This window comes from Saccostrea echinata, unplaced genomic scaffold (assembly GCF_033153115.1).
Source record: "Saccostrea echinata isolate AGI-Se365-2 ecotype Australia unplaced genomic scaffold, CSIRO_AGI_Sech_v1 ptg000025l, whole genome shotgun sequence".
NCBI lineage: Eukaryota > Metazoa > Mollusca > Bivalvia > Ostreida > Ostreidae > Saccostrea > Saccostrea echinata.
Genome location: NW_026889774.1, coordinates 10,035,009 through 10,053,124, shown reverse-complemented (window position 1 = coordinate 10,053,124; position 18,116 = coordinate 10,035,009). Strand labels below are relative to the sequence as shown.

General features: G+C 35.1%; 1 protein-coding gene and 1 pseudogene across 4 annotated transcripts in view; both read right to left on the bottom strand.

Moving 5' to 3' along the window:
- Positions 1-776: 776 nt before the first annotated feature.
- Positions 777-5,699, bottom strand: LOC133192875 (uncharacterized; annotated as a pseudogene).
- A 668-nt stretch (positions 5,700-6,367) lies between these two features.
- LOC133192601 (uncharacterized) overlaps positions 6,368-18,116 on the bottom strand; it is a 47,785-nt gene continuing 36,036 nt past the window's right edge. For all 4 annotated transcript variants that reach the window (XM_061328592.1, XM_061328594.1, XM_061328595.1 and 1 more), the window contains one exon: positions 6,368-7,961. Coding sequence is in view for 1 of the 4 variants with exons in the window: in XM_061328595.1 (XP_061184579.1) it covers positions 7,884-7,961 (78 nt within the window). In the remaining 3 variants the exon portion in view is untranslated. The remainder of the gene's footprint in view (positions 7,962-18,116) is intronic.

Sequence of the window (18,116 nt, the reverse complement as noted above, 5' to 3'; positions counted from 1 at the left end):
GCCTCTTTTACGGTACATTTTATCTCTAATTTGATAAAGACAAGATATGTCAGGAGATATTTACAAAATATAATTTACTTTAAGATATCAACATTAAAAATAACAAAATTAGTTAGGTCAGTTGTCGTAAATTGTTCAATTTTATTATTTTATATGTCATTCTGTCATGTGACAAAATTGTAAAATTTGTTATCAAGTTTCAATTTTATGAGTGAGTCATACTTACCAGTCATAAATATACATTAGGATATCTTCCCCTTATTAACGTTCGTAACTCGCGGGCAAGCGTTTAAAAGAATAAGATTCAAACTCTTATAAGACCGAGATCACATCTCAGACGCTTGCCCATGTCAGTTCATATAGGCAGGCAACAGAACGTTCCCAACCTACATGAAAATACACCTTCCAAAATAAATTTTTCTTAGGGGTGGAAGGTGGGAAAGTTGACTGGTAAGTATAACTCACTCATAAAATTGAAACTTGATAACAAATTTTCCAATTTTATTTCGTTCGTTATACTTACCAGTCATAAATATACATTAGGATAAATCAGATTCAAAAGCAATCTGAAATGGATGGAGGAAAAGAAAAATTTTCTTACCTCAAATTTTAAATTTAAACAGCAATTTTCACCTGTCACTAGTTCTATCCACCATATACCATGATATACTATGTACATACATTAAAAGATTTGAAACTATATACAAAAATATTCCCACTCGCAACTCGCCGGAGATGATTACATCTCTAACAAAAAACTATTTACACAGTATTCATATAATTAATTATTTACAGAACACTTAAGAACTGAAACACTGTCATCTACATCTCTCAGACAGAAATTACAAAAAGTAGATTCTCGGCTCCAATCTGCAGAATCTAAAATTGATTTAATTGATGCACCATCAAATAAAGCCCAAGACGGACCTATTGCTCTTGTACTATGTCCTTTCACTTTTGATTTTTGTTTGTTTTCATAAGCCATATGTATTGTATGAACAATCCATTTTGAAATGGTCTGAGAAGTTACGGCTTGATGTGGCTCAAGTAGACTCAAAAATAATTTATTGTCATCTGTTCTAAGTATTTTTCTATGAGCTTCTGTTTTCTTCAAGTAGAAAAACAAAGATCTTTTTGGATCCAATAACTTGTTTTCTGAAAATGTGGGAACAAATATTTTTGTTCCAAAATGGTTGAGTCTATCTTGCTTTGCCAAACCTTCTCTGACGAAAGTAACTCCTTTTTTCTGAACATTGACAAATCCTTCCCCCAGTCTGAGAGATTGTAGATCACTGCATCTCCTGAAAGTAGTAATAGCAATCAGAAAAACAGTTTTGTATGTCAGATGTTTCAAAGATGCACTTTTTATAGGTTCAAAAGGAGAAACTTGCAACATATCAAGAACCCTTGGTAAATCCCACTCTGGGACTAGTCTAACTTTAGGTGGTCTGGAGCTGAAGACTCCTTTGATAAGTCTGATGATGTCAGGGTGTTGACCTACTGAAACATTGTCTATTGAAGGTAGTACTGAGGACAGCATTGACCTGTAACCTGCAATAGTTCTATACTGACCTTTGGTATACAGATCTGTCGAAAAAACTAGCTACTTTAACTAAAGAGGCTGAATAGGGATCAATTTCCCTTGAACTACACCAGCTACTGAACTGCTTGAATTTACAGGAATAATCTTTTTGTGTTCCTGATCGCCAACTTGCTGCCAAAAGGGTTCTAGTGTCTTTAGAAAACCCTTTCTTTTTGAAACCTCTGTCGATAGAAGCCATGCAGTTAGCTGAAACACTTCTGGATTTGGATGATAAATTTTTGTGTTTGGTTGTTGAAGTAAATTTGGAATGTTTGGAAGTCTTTTTTGGTATTGAAATTAAAAGCTGAAGTAGATCTGTGTACTAAGGTCTCCTTGGCCAACAGGGAGCTATCAGAATTACTTGACAATTGAATTGTCTGATGTGCTGAAGAACTTTGGGAATGAGACAAATCGGAGGGTAAGCATACAGAAACATCCCCTCCCAAGATAATGTCAGGGCATCCAATGCATATGCTTGGCTGTGAGGAAACCAAGTGCAAAAGATTTGAGTTTGGCGATTGTGAATAGATGCAAACATGTCTATCAGAGGTTGACCCCATAACTGAAAAATTCTTTGAACAATTTCTTTGTTCAGCATCCATTCTGTTTGTCTGATCTTGACCCTGCTCAAATGATCTGCCAAAATATTCGATTTTAATGCTATGTGAGCAGCTTTCAGCTTGATATTCTGACCTATTGCCCAGTTCAACAAATCCCATGTCTGATAACAAAGACGTGGAGATTTCGTTCCTCCCTGTTTGTTGATGTATTGAACCACTGTTGTGTTGTCGCATCTGATCAAAACTGTTCTGTTTTGAACTTGTTTTTGAAAATGTTTCAGAGTTAAAAACACTGCTTCCATCTCTAGACAATTGATATGAAGACTTTTGTGACAATTGTCCCAATTTCCTTGAACTATTTGATTGTTTACGTGACCCCCCCCCCCCCCCCCTTGTCAAGGATGCATCTGTGGTTATGGTCACCCCAATTTCTTCCATTTGCAAAGATCTGCCCTTGGAAATGTTCACTGAATATAACCACCATTGCAGGTGTTGTATTAGATGTTGTGTAATAGGAATTATTTTCTCCAAATCTAGTGAACTTGGTTTCCAAAAACTTAGTAAATGCAACTGAACAGGCCTCATATAAAGGCGAGCATTTGGAATGAGATCTATGCATGACGCAACTATTCCTAACCACTGGAGAAAATCTTTGGCTGTTTTCTGACCCTGCATTAATATTTGGGTTGATTGTACTAATTTTATCAACCTGTCTTGAGATGGAAGTACTATTTTTTGTCTGAACAAAAACAAAGCTCCCAGGTACAGAATTTCTTGAGTGGGTTCTAGACAAGATTTCTCTTTGTTGATTATGAAACCTAGTGAAACCAATAGATTCAGGCACTTCTGTCGATCTTGAAATAACATTTCTTTTGATTGGTTGACTATAAGCCAGTCGTCTAGGTAAACTACTAGACGAATGTTGTGTGTTCTCAAATATGCTGCTACTACAGACACCATTTTGGTGAGAACTCGAGGTGCTGATGTTGGTCCGAAACACATTGTTTTCCATTGATAACATTGGTTTTCTACACAAAACCTTAGAAATTTTCGGTGTTTTGAAAATATTGGAATGTGTAGATATGCATCTATTAAATCGATTGAAATTGCCCAATCGTTTGGTTTCACTAGATTTAACACCTTGTTTAAAGTGTCCATTTTGAAATGTTGCTTCTTGAGATACTGGTTAAGGGGTCTCAAATTTTTGACGGGTCTCATTTTCCCACTCTTTTTTGGGACAAGGAAAAATGTACTGTAAAAACCTGTTTGACTCTCCTGATTTGAGACAGTCTCTATTGCATTTTTTTCTAATAAATCTTCTACCTCTTTTAACAAACAATGTTTTTGTATTTGTGGAATCATGGTTTTCTTCACCCCTAGAAACTGAGGTTTTTGAAGAAATTCCAGTTTGTAACCCTCTTTGATTATTGATAATACCCAATTGTCTTGAGTTACAAGAATCCAGTTTCCTAGAAAATATTTGAGACGACCCCCAACTGGTATCTCGGGAAGCATTGCAATTTTGGTTACCTGTTCTAATCTCCAGTCATTTACTGGATTTCTTTGGGATCCGAGAGGAACCAATTCTGTCTACTGTAGCAGACGTAGACGTGTTTCTTGAATTGTCCTCTCTTGGTTTGTAATCATAAGATCGTCTTGAGAAATTGGATCTCTGAGTAGATGTTCTGTTATTCATAACAGCAGTTGTTCTGGGTTTCTTTAAAAGTTCCAGAGTTGTCACTGGCATTTTCTGAAAATTTTCGTTTCTGATTTTTTTCATCCCATTCTGGAATTAAGTCCTTTAGAGAATCTTTCTGCTCTTTCCTTTCTTTTAGTTTCTCTTCTAATTTCTTGCCAAAAACACCATCTTCTGAAAGAGGCAGGCAAATAATTTTGCTGTGAATATCTTTCAAAGTATATAATCCAGAGTCTTGTGCTGCTGTCTTCCTTCTAATTAAATGGTGGAAAGCCCCTGCTCTCCCCATTTGATCTAGTGATTTGGTAGACACCGAGAAAATGTCTTCAATTGCTTGTACAGTCTCTGCATCCTGACAGGCTATAGAATTCAGCAATGTTCCCAAAGCTTGTTGCATGTAGCTTAGTGAAATAATACCCATACGGGCAGCCATCTGTCTCTGATATGCTAGGGTTTCAATACTTTTATAAGGCTGGGAAATTAAATGTTTACTTTTCCCCCAGCCTTTGGCTTTATACCCGTGTTTTTTTTCTCAACATTGGTTCCAAGATATTATCTAACCCTGGAACCTGTAGAAATGCTAACGAGTCTGAATGAACAGAAAAAACATTCTCTATATTCATCTCTATAAGCAGATAAGCGCTCAGGATCAGCAATTCTCCACGACTTTTTCAAGATCTCCTCTTGAGTTTTGTCCAAAACTAATCCAGTCTTTTCTTCCTCTGAAGAGGAAACACTGCCAAATTTATCAGAGTTTTTGTATGTTCGTCACTTTTATTTATCAAGTTCTGAAATCTATTGTTGTTGCTGTCCAACTTATGTTGATTGCTATCAATATCAAGGGCAGCAATAGATTCCTCTTGTACTGAGGATTCATTATCCCCTAATAGTTCAACGACTTCTCTAACACTTGGAGCTAATGATATCATATCGTCCATATCAGGCACACTTACAGTGCAGGGAACTAATTTTGTTACATTAACCAGCATCAGCATAAGCATTAGTAGCATCAGGATCGAGCTAGCATCAGCATCAGCATTTAAAAAACAGCATTACCAGGATCAGCATCAGCAAGCAAGGGATAAAACCAGCATTGACCTACTTAAAATCAGTATTATCCTACTAGCATCAGAAAATCAATGAGTTTTAATTCAGTAAAAAATTAAAAAAGAAAGAAAGAATATTGGTTAAAGTATTCACATTATTGATACATAGTGAGATATTATGATCAAATAATTGTAAAAGGCACTTTTATTGCTTTAAACGGCAGTTCTGAAATTCATTATCTACTTCCGGTAGCATTGACCTAATTATAAAACGGCATCAGGATAAGGATTACTAGCATTAAATCAGCAAGCAAAGGAAGCATTCAAATCAGCAAGCAAAGAAAGCATTCAAATCAGCATCAATGCTGTAACAAAATTAGTTTCCTGCACTGTAATGTCCCTTCAATTTGGACTTGACTTTCCAAAGGTATAATCGGACGCCTTCCATAAGAATCGTCGTCTACATTTGATACCCTTGTCTCAGGTTTCCGCGTGGCTAAACCACCGGTATCCTGATCCACTAACAAATTATGAGACATGTTTGTCTCATGCACATTATGAGAAGCTGTGTTCTCTAAAACACTAGAAGATAAAGTTTCAATACTTTCTCTTAAAAAACTCATCATAGTGTCTAACCTTTCATTCACTCTGTTCTCCAACTGTTCTATTCTCTCGTTAGCTTCTTTCTTAGAAGTGCTGGAGGATTTTCTCGACAACGACCGCGTTTTCTTTTTGGCCTCCATAGCTGTTTGTAATTCTTGGTATTCTGAACCCGAATTTAATTCGGCATTTGTAATAATACTTGCCTCTTCCATACTAAGACTAAGAGGATAAGAAAGACTTATATAAATACAAAGTATTACTCCTCGGCAGAGTCAAAGAATATCTCTGCCAAAAAAGTACAAACGTTCAGCTGCACGCCGGAAGATGAACTGACATGGGCAAGCGTCTGAGATGTGATCTCGGTCTTATAAGAGTGTGAATCTTATTCTTTTCAACGCTTGCCCGCGAGTTACGAACGTTAATAAGGGGAAGATATCCTAACGTATATTTATGACTGGTAAGTATAACGAACGAAATAAAAATACATATTTGAAGTGAAATGATATATATTTTTTTTCTCTATATCATTGCATCTACTTCATATTATATTGCTAACATATATTGTTAATATTTGCTTTAAATTCGTAGACAAGCCTCCTCTTCCTCAGCCTTGCCGTGATCTGTGTCTTCCTTGTCCATGAAATATCTGTCCAGTCACCTCATCATTCAGACACACTGTGTACAACTTCAGAATTTGTAACTCCACCCATTACATATATTACTACAGGGTCCGACTAGGTTTATGTTCAAACGGGGTAAGATATACTGTAACTTTTCCTATTTCTTAACAGCAGCATTTAGCTAAATAGTACTTAGACTGATACTAGATTTGAACTTATTCTAGTAAGAAAATATATCTCCTATGAATGATGACAAGTAGTAAAGATGAAATATAGTTTTATTTATATTGTGTTCTAATGAGAACTATACTCATTTAGTTAAGAACCATAGGTAAAAATAAAAATTTTGTCTTCCCGATTTACAGAAATAATATGCCAAGAACACATAACATTTCTCCTAAATTTGAGAGATGCTTATGTTAAATATGTCTTCGGAACAAAAAATAATAAACAACCGAAAATATACCCATCTAAAGCAGAATTATTAGAAAAGTGTTTGTTGGATGCCTAACATACACCGGCGCGACAAATTTTAGCGAAGTCGTTAATATTATTGTTAATTTTTCGCATTCTTAGATAATTCCCAAATTTGTTATCTCAGCACTCGCATAAGAAATAATTTAAATATGCATTTCGCCATACAATTCATCTATTCTTGATCAAAATACAGATGACGTCCTTAATTTTTAAGCTTAATAAAAGTTTATTTAAACAAGATCAAAACATCAAAATCAAGAATTTCTTCCGAAATTGTAGTAAAATTGAAACACAGTGTATCTTATAAAAATATTATCAGAGCTTACACTGACCTCTGTCTGGTTTTAAATATGATGACTGATTTAAAAGCATAGTTATTTCATTTAATTTTTTTTTTTCAGAACTTGATTTACGATTTTACAGTCTCAGTAAATGGTAGTCCCTCGTATTATACAATAATACGTAGCAGTGGCAAGTAAGCAATTTATACATCTGTATTGTTCAGAAACATGTTTTATCTACTCATAATAAAGCACTGTAAAAACTATATCAACCCATCATTGAAATGCGCAATTGCTTTGTTATACTATCTGCAAAACGTTCAAATATACATCTTTCTCCTTCATTTAAGTCATTGAAAACCACAGGAAACCACAGAAAAAATATCACTCCTTTCCTATGCTCTACCTCTATAATTTTAATTTAAATGCACCTTGGAACGAGGTTTGATGAATACCAATAAAGACAGAGCCACAAAAAATTATGAGAATAGAAAATTCATTTCGTCAGTTTTCCTTCAATCATATCTAAAGAATCTAGATATTTAGAATAATTTAATTTTCTTTTTTTGACATAGGATGAAATGTTTAACAGGAGAATAATCGTTAAACATCAAAAACTCTCTTCAGTCCTACATTAACATTTATACACAAAATTGCGATAAGACCAAAGTTACCGTATTGAATACCCCCTACTCCAAAACATGTTGTTACATATGTAATATTTCAATTTGACTCTGATTCGTAGAACAAAAAAATATACATTACTGAAAATACAGGTAACATTTCTTTTTTCGGGTAGCGCACGTGCTATATAAATGCGTCTACACTCAAAAAGGACTTTCGCTCTTTCTGGCAGCATGTAGATTAACCGGTCGTACATATATACTTTTAAATTCAAAGTGTTTTTGTTTAGTTAAAACACATCTTTTGAAATTACACATATTTTTTGTTGTTGTGTTTTATAATTGTTTCATGGTACATTCTGCAGTCACAATTAAACACTATTCAAAGATTCCGTTCATCTGCTAATTGTGAAGTAACAGCCACCAGAATAAGTAAAATGTAGCACTCTTCTGATCTCTGGAGTTACTGGACCCTGTTTAAAATGAAAAAATATCATAGAACTGAAACTGAATTGGTTTTGTCGTTTAGTTTCCCATAAAACGTTGGACATGCATTTTATTTAATTTTTTAAACAATTAAAATTATAAATTCTACAGTCATTTAATTGGGTTGAAACTGCCGAGGTAATTGAGCTGCACAACAATAATACATGCGGAATACCTCTCTGAAGACGGTGTTTATTATTAGCTGTGTGTCGTCCTATACAGTTGTAGACCTGAATAAGGCGGACAGTTGAGGAAGGCACCCAGCTGAGATTATGCAATAGTCAGAACGTAATTTCCTATATATTCCTATGGTAAAATTTGACCCCCCTGTTGTGGCCCTGCCTAACCCCAAAGGTCATGACTGGAACAAACTTGAATCTACACTACCTGAGGATACTTCTATTATAATATGACTAATCATGGCTTTGCTGTTCTCAAGAAGAAGATTTTTAAAGACATTTCCTACATACACTACCTGAGGATACCTCTATTATAATATGACTATTCATGGCTTTGCTGTTCTCGAGAAGAAGATTTTTAAAGACATTTCCTTTATATTCCTATGTAAGACTTCGACCCCCTCTTGTGGCCCAGCACTACCCCCGGGGGCTATGATATGAACAAAATTGAATGTGAAGTATGTAATGAAGCTTTCACATAAGTTCTCTTGCCCAGTGGTTCTTGAGAAGATTTTTAAAAGATGCCACCAAATTTTCACGAATTCTTAATTATCTCCCCTTGAAAGAGGGCGCGGAACTTCCTGTGAACAAACTTGAATCCCCTTGACCCAAGGATGCTTTGTGGCAAGTTTGGTTGAAATTGGCCCAGTGTTTCTTGAGAAGAAGTCGAAAATGTGAAAAGTTTACGGATGACAGATACCAAACCTTCGTCAATGTATTGGACTAATTGAGGAGACTCTTCTATCTATTCATTCCGAGTATTCGTCGACCCCTTCAATGAGTTATTGCCCTTGAAAGTTTTTGCTGTTTTCAAGTTATGAAAAATTTTCAAAACGGTAAGTCATAGCGACATGGGACCAACTGCATTAGATTCTTTGACCTCTGATCTTGAAGTTTTTGTCAAGGTCAAAGGTCAAGGTCATTCCAAGTGTGAGAAATTTAGCTCTTTTGTCTTTCAACATATACTTTATTTCTTTGCATTTTTAATATGTCCTCTTAAAACTATTTCAAAGATTTCATTTTCGTCCCTTAAGCTTAATCCCTTTAAAGGTTATTGCCCCTTGTGCAGAAAACCTTGTTATCGCTACTTTTCCAAAACCATAAACTGTAGACAAGAAACAATGTATTCAGGGTCTTTAGACACAACTTCAGTCTATTCAGTGAAACAGGATCTGATTACTCCTTATACGAGTTATCGCCCTTTAATGTCTTTGTGCTTACCATTACAATTTATAACTTTAAAACTAAAAGCTGTCTAACCATGGGACCAATTGCAATGTGACCTTTGACCTTTGACCTTCAATATTTGTTCAAGGTCATTTCAATTTTTGTAAATTTTCATTTTTTTCTTCCATATTTCAAGCAATTTCTGGTTTCTTTTTCAAGGAATTAAATTGTAAAGATTAGGCAACCATAATTTGATTTTTAGTTTTACGGATCCGCCGACTCTAAAAAATTTTATTTTGAAAAAAAAAAAAATCCGGAAATTTTCAAGCCGCTCGTGTCAAACCCGTGTTTTATAATAGCAAATCATTCAGATACAAAAAAAACAAAAAAAACAAAAAAAAAACAAAAAACAAAAAAAAAAAAAACACGTGTGCAAAATGGTGGACATCGTTGGATTGGTTTCATAAACTAAAAGTCGCCCGCGTGGCGCAGTGGTAAGAGCGTCTGCTCTAGAGTCGCGAAGTAAGGAGTTGATCCTTACGTCGCGGGTTCGAATCCCACTGCGGGACGTGGAGACCGGTCCTTCGGATGAGACTGTATAAACCGAGGTCCCGTGTCGCAGTAGGTGCTGGCACGAAAAAGATCCCTAACTGCTCAATGGCCGTAAGTGCCGAGTATAGGACAAAATTTGCAGCTCTCCACCGGCAAGTGGTGGCGTCTCCATTTGAGTGAAAAATTCTCGAGAGGGACGTTAAACAACATACAAACAAACAAACATAAACTAAAATGCACTTTCAAACGGTTCAGGGATTTATCAGTACCTTTTCAGGGGCCGAAATTCGTCCCTATTCCCAATTGAAAATGAGTTCAGTTTTTTTTTAGTTTGGCAGTGTTTTTCCCAATAGGTGAACAATGCTTTTAAAATTAATTATCTTGGAAAAACACAAAGTAAAATTGTCAGATTGTCTGTAATTTTCATCTATTTAACTCATTTAGCAAAGCTACAGTCATAACACGTTTAAAAAAACTGTAAGAACTACTGGGCCAATTTCAACCAAACTTGGCACAGAGTATCCTTGGGGGAAAGGGATTTAAGTTTGTTCAAATGAAGGGCCACGCCCTCTTTCAAGGGGAGATAATAAAGAATTAGTGAAAAATTAATAGCATCTTTTAAAAATCTTCTCAAGAACCACAGGGCCAGAAAAGATGAAACTCATATGGAAGCATCCTCAGGTAGTGTAAATTCAAGTTTGTTCAAATCATGACCCCAGGGGTACGGCGGGGCCACAATGGAGGATCAAAGTTTTACATAGAAATATATATGAAAAACCTTTCAAAATCTTCTTCTCAAGAACAGCAAAGCCAAGATGAGTCATATTTATATGGAAGCATCCTCATTTAGTGTAGATTCAAGTTCATTCAAATCATGACCCCCGGCTAGGGTGGGGCCACATTGGAGGAACAAAGTTTTACATAGAAATATAAAAGAAAAATCTTTAAAAATCATCTTCTCAAGAACAGCAAAGCCATGATGAGTCATATTTATATGGAAGCATCCTCAGGTAGTGTAGATTCATTTCGTTCAAATGATGACCCCCGGAGGTGGGGCGGGGCCACAATGGAGGATCAAAGTTTTACATAGAAATATATAGGAAAAAACTTTTAAAACTTTTCTTCTCAAGAAAAGCAAAGCCATGATGAGTTATATTTATATGGAAGTATCTCAGGTAGTGTAGATTCAAGTTTGTTCAAATGATGACCCCGGGGGTAGGGCGGGGCCACAATGGAGGATCAAAATTTTACATAGAAATATATAGAAAAAACCTTTTAAAATCTTATCTCAAGAAAAGCAAAGCCATGATGAGTCATATTTATATGAAAGCATCCTCAGATAGTGTAGATTCAAGTTTATTCAAATCATGACCCCCGGAGGTAGGGTGGGGCCACAATGGAGGATCAAAGTTTTACATAGAAATATATAGAAAAATCTTTAAGAATCCTCTTCTCAAGAACAGCAGAGCCATGATGAGTCATATTTACATGTATATGGAAGCATCCTCAGGTAGTTTAGATTCAAGTTTGTTAAAATGATGACCGCCGGGGATAGGGTCAGGCCACAATGGGGGATCGAAAATTTTACATAGGAACATATAGGAAAATATCTTCTTCTCAAGAACTGAAAATAGTGTTTAGTCATTTTGGTATGATAGCATCCACAGGTAGTGTAAATTCAATTTTGATCAAATAATGACCCCTGGGTGTAGGGTGGGGACCAATGGGGGTAGAAAGTTTTACATAAGAACATATAAAAAAATATTTCTTCTGAAGAACAGAAAAGCTATGTTTAGTCATATTGATATATCCTCAGATATTGTAGATTCAAGTTTGTTTAATGATGAACCCTGGGATAGGGAGGAGCCACAATGGGGATCAAATTTTTACAAAGTAATATATGGAAAAATTTTTTTTAAATCTTCTCAAGTACAACAAAGCCATTTGTTATATGGAAATGGAAGCATCATCAGGTAATTTAAAGTTCAAGCCCCCCCCCCCCCCGTAATCTTTTCAATACTGAACTGATTTGTGCTTTTGCCTAGCCAATGTGCTCAGGTGAGCGATGTGGCCCATGGGCCTCTTGTTTTTTGTTTTTGTTTTGAAAAAAAATCCGTAAAACTAAAAATCAAATTATGGTCGCCTTATACAACTTAGGATAGTACATGTGTGTATGAGATTCCAATTTAGGTCATTATAGAATCTGTTTCTGGAGATTATAAACCTCCTGCAAAAAAATATACCAATTACACATTCTCTAAAAATCCTCTTTTAATACATGTATGAATTAATGCATTGAAAATATATTTTTCTCTCTGAAATAATGCCTACAGTCCTTACCATTCATTCGTAGATCAATTGAATAGGTGGAAATAACTTAATAAATCTATATAATTACACAATATCACCATTTTTAGAAAAACAGAGGAAATTCGGATTAAAAGTTGGCCATGTTTTTATAGTGTTTTTAAACATGTGTTATAACTGAAGCTTTGCTAAATGAGTTAGATGAAAATTACAGACAATCTGACAATTTTACTTTGTGTTTTTCCAAGATAATTAATTTTAAAAGCATTGTTCATCTATTGTGAAAACTGCCAAATAGTGGAAAAAAACTGAACTCATTTTCAATTGGGAATGGGGACCGGACGAATTTCGGCCCCTGAAAAAGAACTGATAAATCCCTGAACTGTCTGAAAGTGCATTTTGGTTTTAGAAAAAAATGAAACCAATCCAACGATGTCCACCATTCTGCACATATGCTTTTATGTATCTGAATGATTTGCTATTATAAAACACGGGTTTGTCATGAGCGGCTTGAAAAATTCCGATTTTTTTTTTAAAAGGCAAATTTTTAGAGTCGGCGGATCTGTAAAACTAAAAATCAAATTATGGTCGCCTAAATACTTTATACTCAGTCATTGAAGTCTATTTTACTTTTATTAGTCTATTATTCATAATTGATTTTGTATGATGAAGTTGGATCATATTTAATTGTGTGTTTGGTTGCCCAAATTAGAGTTCCTGCTGAAATGTTCAATGAAATACACCTGAGTATATCATTTAAACAATATTTGAATTTTTTCCCAATTTCCCTAAAATGGCGTTTCCAAAAATAGGCTGATAAATCCCTCATTAACAATTGATCAAATGCAAAACAACAGACCGTGTTGGAAAATAGTGTCACAAAAAAAAAAAAAAAAGAAGAAGTCGCAAAACATGACAGTTAATAAAATGCCGTGTACAGTGCAGGGAACTAATTTTGTTACATAAACCAGCATCAGCATAAGCATTAGTAGCATCAGGATCGAGCTAACATCAGCATCAGCATTTAAAAAACAGCATTACCAGGATCAGCATCAGCAAGCATAGGATAAAACCAGCATTGACCTACATAAAACCAGCATTATCCTACTAGCATCAGAAAATCAATGAGTTTTAATTCAGTAAAAAATTTAAAAAGAAAGAAAGAATATTGGTTAAAGTATTCACATTATTGATACATAGTGAGATATTATGATCAAATAATTGTAAAAGGCACTTTTATTGCTTTAAACGGCAATGCTGAAATTCATAATCTACTTCCGGTAGCATGATGCTGCTTCCGGTAGCATTGGCCTAATTATAAAACAGCATCAGGATAAGGATAACTAGCATTAAATCAGCAAGCAAAGGAAGCATTCAAATCAGCAAGCAAAGGAAGCATTCAAATCAGCATTGATGCTGTAACAAAATTAGTTCCCTGCACTGTAACTTCACAAAATTATTTGTCAATAAATAATAAACTGTGAATTTTGTCTTTTTTGGTCCTCCGACTTGACCTTTCTTGAAAAAAATCCGTAAAACTAAAAATCAAATTATGGTCGGCTTAAAAATATGAAAAAAATTATTGATATTCAAAGAAGGTGGAAAGACCTCTAATTCTTGTTCTGTGAACAATTAATCTACTAGTTATTATTATCATTTTTCCGCCACGTGATTTTGAGTTTCAAGATTTATCAATATGAGAACAATCTATCCTTCTGTATTCAATAATCCAGAAGTGAAAAAAGAATTAGATAGATTACATGATCAGTACGTACTGGTCCCTGCTGACAAAGCAGGTAACAACATTGTCTTTGTTTGTAAGGCTCATTATATTAAATGTATTTTAGAGGAACTTGGATTTAATTCTACAAGTGGTAATCCAAACTTATACTCGTAGTTCCCTTTCTAAGGAAGAAATTCTTCAAAATCATATGTCAGTTTTAAATATTTTTAATATTCCAAACAACCAAAATGAATTTGAATTACCATATTTTTATTGGATTCCGAAACTTCATAAAAATCCTTACAAAGATACATAGCGGGTTCCAGTAAATGTTCAACCAAGCCTCTTTCTCTACTCCTCACTAAGATATTAACAGTGGTGAAGGAGAAACTTCAAGAGTACTGTGCAACAATATATTCGAGAAGTGGTGTAAATCAGATGTGGATACTTAAAAATTCCAAGGAACTTTTGGAAAATTTGAAATCACAAGATTTTACCAAAATCAACAGCTTAAAAACTTATGACTTTTCTACTTTATACACAACCATTCCCCACGATAAATTAAAGTCCAGGCTTTTTGATATAATTGACAGCTGCTTTTTCAATAAAAATGGAACTCGTAAATATACTTACCTTGTCATTGGTCATTTGCAAAATTATTTTGTTAAAAAACATTCTGATTGTACACACAAGTACTCTGAAGTTGACATTAAAAAGATGCTTGAGTTTCTGATTGACAATATCTATGTGGTTTTTGGAGACCAGGTCTTCCAACAATCTATTGGAATTCCCATGGGTACCAATTGCGCCCCGTTATTAGCAGACCTTTTTTTGTATTCATATGAAGCAGAATTTGTCCAAAATCTTGTATGTGAAAAGAAGAAAACACTTGCTGTGGCCTTCAACTCGACATTTAGATATATCGACAATGTATTGTCAATTAACAATGGCTATTTTCATTCTTATGTCGATATGATATATCCTGGTGAGCTTGAGATAAAAGATACCACAGAGTCTGACACATCTGTTTCATATTTGGATATTTTACTTGAAAAAGACGTTAATGGTAATCTAACAACCAAGCTTTATGATAAACGTGATGACTTTAACTTTTAAATCATCAACTTCCCTTATTTATGCAGCAATATACCTTCATCACCTGCATACGGGGTATATATCTCTCAGTTGATTCGATACGCAAGAGCAAGCTCTACGTATGAACAATTTCTAAAAAGAGGTAAATTACTGACAAACAAGTTGATGAAACAAGAATATCAGCTGTCTCGTTTAAAGTCATCATTTCGTAAGTTCTATGGTCGATACAATGACCTTGTCAGCAAATACAATTTATTATTGAGTCAAATGCTGACTGACGTTTTTTAATACTAATTGTTAGGCCATAATTTACACACTGAATTGTCGACGGATTTTTCCGTTATTTCCCGATCATGACAAGGAGCACACGGCGGGTGTGACCGGTCGGCAGGGGATGCTCACTCCTCCATGGCACCTGATCCCACCTCTGATGTTTAGAGGTCCGTGTTTGCTCTGCTCCTATTTTGTATTGTTTAATGGACTTTTGAGCTTGAATACTGTTCGTTATCTCCATATATTTCATCGAAGATTCATGGTCCATAAGAATGTACTTTGTAAAAGATTTTTGCAGTTGACCCTGCGTATATGAACTTCGACCCCTCGAGGAGTTTTAACCCCTTTCGCAAAAAACCTTGTTATGGCTACTCCTTCAAAACCATAAAACCCTTTTATGAGTTATTGCCCCTGAAAGTTTTTGGTATTCATGAATAGTTAAAAAAAATTTAAAACAATCATAGAGATATGAGACCAATGGCATTGGAGTTCTCAGTCTTTGACCTTGAAATTTATATAGAGATCAAAGGTCAAGGTCATTCAAAATATGAGATAATTAGCTTATTTTAGATCTCTTTCGTCTTTTGACTTAAGCTGAAAATCTTAGCATCTATCATATGTCCTTCTAAAATTATTCCAAAGATTTCATTCTTATACTGGAAGTATGATCCATTCGAAAGTTATTACCCTTTTCGCAATAAAACCTTGTTATTGCTACTCCTCCAAAACCGTAAATCACAGAGATTCCAAACAGTGTGAAAGGATTCTTCGGCCCCTTGTATGAGTTAGTATCCCTGAAAGTTTGCACTGCTTACATTTAATGAACTTTTTTTTCAAAAGCATGTTTTACCTTTGACCTTGAAATGTAGGTCAAGGTCAAAGGTAAGGTAATTTAAAACCATAAGAAATTCCTTATATATATATATATATATATATATATATATATATATATATATATATATATATATATATATATATATATATATATATATATATATGTATGTAAAAAATATAGCAATTAACTAAATGACCTTGAACCTTGATCCTTACTCTAGGATCAGATGCTAAAGTAAGGACATGTATCCAGCTCCAGTATCAGATGAAAACATAGAAAATAAAGATTATTTCCACCTTTTTCCCACATGACCTTGACCTTTGACCAAAAGATCAGAATCAATAATTATTCCCCCCTTTACAAAAATATTAATAAGTAAAACTGTCCAAAAGGGACAAATACCCCCCGCTGGGTTTTTCAAAGAAGGTCCTAAATCACTAATGTTTTCTAGATGTGAGGTGTTCACAATTTGCTTAAACATTTAGAGTAACAAGAGGCCCATGGGCCACAGCGCTCACCTGAGTAACTTTGGCCTTGCTGTTTTTCACCCGATTTCTCCCCCCCCCCCCCTGTAGTACTTATTGTGGCCCCGCCCTATCCCCAGAGGTCATAATTTGATCAATTGGAATCTACACTACCCCAGCATGCTTCCAAGTAAGTTTCAGCTTATCTGGCCCAGTGGTTCTTGAGAAGAAGATTTTTCCTATATATTTCAATGTAAAACTTGGATTCCCTATTATGGCCCCGCCCTACCCCCGGGGGTCATGATTTGAACAATTTAGAATCTACATAACCCCAGCATGCTTCCAAGTAAGTTTCAGCTTTTCTGGCCCAGTGGTTCTTGAGAAGAAGATTTTAAAAGATTTTTCCTATATATTTCAATGTAAAACTTGGATTCCCTATTAAGGCCCCGCCCTACCCCCGGGGGTCATGATTTGAACAATTTAGAATCTACACTACCCCAGCATGCTTCCACATAAGTTTCAGCTTTTCAGGTCCAGTGGTTTTTGAGAAGAAGATTTTAAAAGACTTTTCCTATATATTTCAATGTAAAACTTGGATTTTCTATTGTGGCCCCGCCCTACCCCCGGGGGTCATGATTTGAACAATTTAGAATCTACACTACCCCAGCATGCTTCCACATAAGTTTCAGCTTTTCAGGCCCAGTTGTTCTTGAGGAGAAGATTTTTAAAGATTTTTCCTATATATTTCAATGTAAAACTTGGATTCCCTATTATGGCCCTGCCCTACCCCCGGGGGTCATGATTTGAACAATTTAGAATCTACACTACCCCAGGATGCTTCCACATAAGTTTCAGCTTTACTGGCCCTGTGGTTCTTGAGAAGAAGATTTTTTAATGACCCCACCCTATTTTTGTCTTCTCTTGATTATCTCCCCTTGTGAGGGGACTTGGCCCTTTATTTTAACAATTTAAATTCCCCTTTACCCAAGGATGCTTTGTACCAAGTTTGGTCAAAATTGGCCCAGTGGTTCTTGAGAAGAAGTCAAAAATGTGAAAAGTTTACAGACGGACGGACAGACAGACGGACAGACGGACAGACGGACGACGGACAAAATGTGATCAGAAAAGCTCACTTGAGCCTTCGGCTCAGGTGAGCTAAAAATTTAATTACTCATTATATTTTTTTAATGAATGAAACTAAGGTGCAGCCTAATAAAACATCAATACTACATGTAATAATTACAGTACTAGTGTTTTTATTCCATTGAAAAAATAGTTTGCAACTATCTGTCATCTATGAGACATGACACTCTGAAATTGATTGTTGAAAAAAAAAATCATTATTAATTATACAAAATCAAATTGATCTTAATACCTTAATATCAAACTCATTTTAAAAATAAAAGGCTGGTTCCAGTATCTATGTATTTTGACAGACATAAATTACAATTAAGAGATTTAGACAACAGAGATCTTTATTTCTTTCTGCCTAATTCCCAGGAGATATCGATAGATAAGATCTGCTTGATCAGAGATGCCCCAACAGC